The sequence below is a fragment of the Poecilia reticulata genome, unplaced genomic scaffold (assembly GCF_000633615.1).
Source record: "Poecilia reticulata strain Guanapo unplaced genomic scaffold, Guppy_female_1.0+MT scaffold_276, whole genome shotgun sequence".
In the NCBI taxonomy this organism is placed as follows: Eukaryota; Metazoa; Chordata; class Actinopteri; order Cyprinodontiformes; family Poeciliidae; genus Poecilia; species Poecilia reticulata.
This window is the reverse complement of record NW_007615055.1, coordinates 116,976-118,024: the sequence shown is the minus strand read 5'-3', so window position 1 is coordinate 118,024 and position 1,049 is coordinate 116,976. Positions and strand designations below refer to the sequence as shown.

The 1,049-nt window shown below is 45.4% G+C and overlaps 1 protein-coding gene across 2 annotated transcripts in view; it reads right to left on the bottom strand.

The window, feature by feature from the left end:
• Window positions 1-1,049, bottom strand: part of LOC103460683 (calpain-A-like) — an 8,309-nt gene that overhangs the window by 5,055 nt on the left and 2,205 nt on the right. For both annotated transcript variants that reach the window (XM_017303442.1, XM_008402965.2), the window contains exon 6: window positions 737-811. In XM_017303442.1, coding sequence (XP_017158931.1) covers window positions 737-811 — 75 coding nt within the window. The remainder of the gene's footprint in view (window positions 1-736; window positions 812-1,049) is intronic.

The window sequence follows — 1,049 nt, the reverse complement described above, 5'->3', positions numbered from 1 at the left end:
CCTGTAGGGGTTCAGCAACCTGTAGGGGATCAGCAACCTGTAGGGGTTCAGCAACCTGTTCAGCAACCTGTAGATTGTTTGCTAAGATCTTCTGATCTGTCTGTGTGGGAAACAATCAGGAGAAGTTCCAGCTTCACACTGATCTGTGAAAAGCCATGAAACATCCTGAGTCCAGGAGTCTCTGCTTCCACTTTGTTTAGATAATGGAGACAACTGGTGTTTGATCTTAAACAAATTGTAGGGAGTGTCTAACTTTAGAGAGGGTCAGAGACAGCTGCTGGTTGGATGAGCAGAGACACGCCTTATTTGAATAAATTCAAGACAAAAATACGCCTTTACTATAAAAGTTGGTGCACGAGGAAAACAAACCAGATTTGCTTTTGCAACTCTCCAAAGWCGTCTTTGCTTTTTGTTTGCCGTTTCCATCTTTTGTCTGTTTCTCAGGTAAATTCATGTGATGTGCTCTTGTGGTGATAATATGCATCTGTCTTTAATAAATTATCGGGACGCCGTTACCTCTGAGTGATCTGTTTCTTTTGCTCACAGCATTTTCTGAATCTGGGCATGAGAGGATATAACAAGTCCAAAAGTTTGAAAAAGGGTTTATAAGCTTTAAAATATTCTTCTCCTATCAACCGGAATGAAAGTAAAAACTATTTTAACTGGGTTAAATTAGAGCTTTTCATGGATGAACGGACAGTTCTGATGAGCTAAAGGAGAACTCAGGTTCTGTTACCTCTTTCAGACCCGTCACCGTGTAGGCGTGGCCCGGGACCAGTCCGTTCGCTAGCCTGTCGCCAGTAGTTGCTTCCTGATGAAGACACAGAAGCAGGTCTTAGATTCTCCCTGGGGGTCTCCATGGGCCCTTCCCCAGAGAACAAATGGAAAACTTTAAGGGACGTTGAAGCGTCCGCTGTAGACGGGCCCCTGGTCCAACACACCGGAACCAGACGACGTTCAGTCAGGCTCTGCATCCTGCTGATGACCTCGTTGTTTCTCTCAGGTGTGTTGGAGCAGAGACGCTTTGAGAGGAAGCCGGACACCGAACC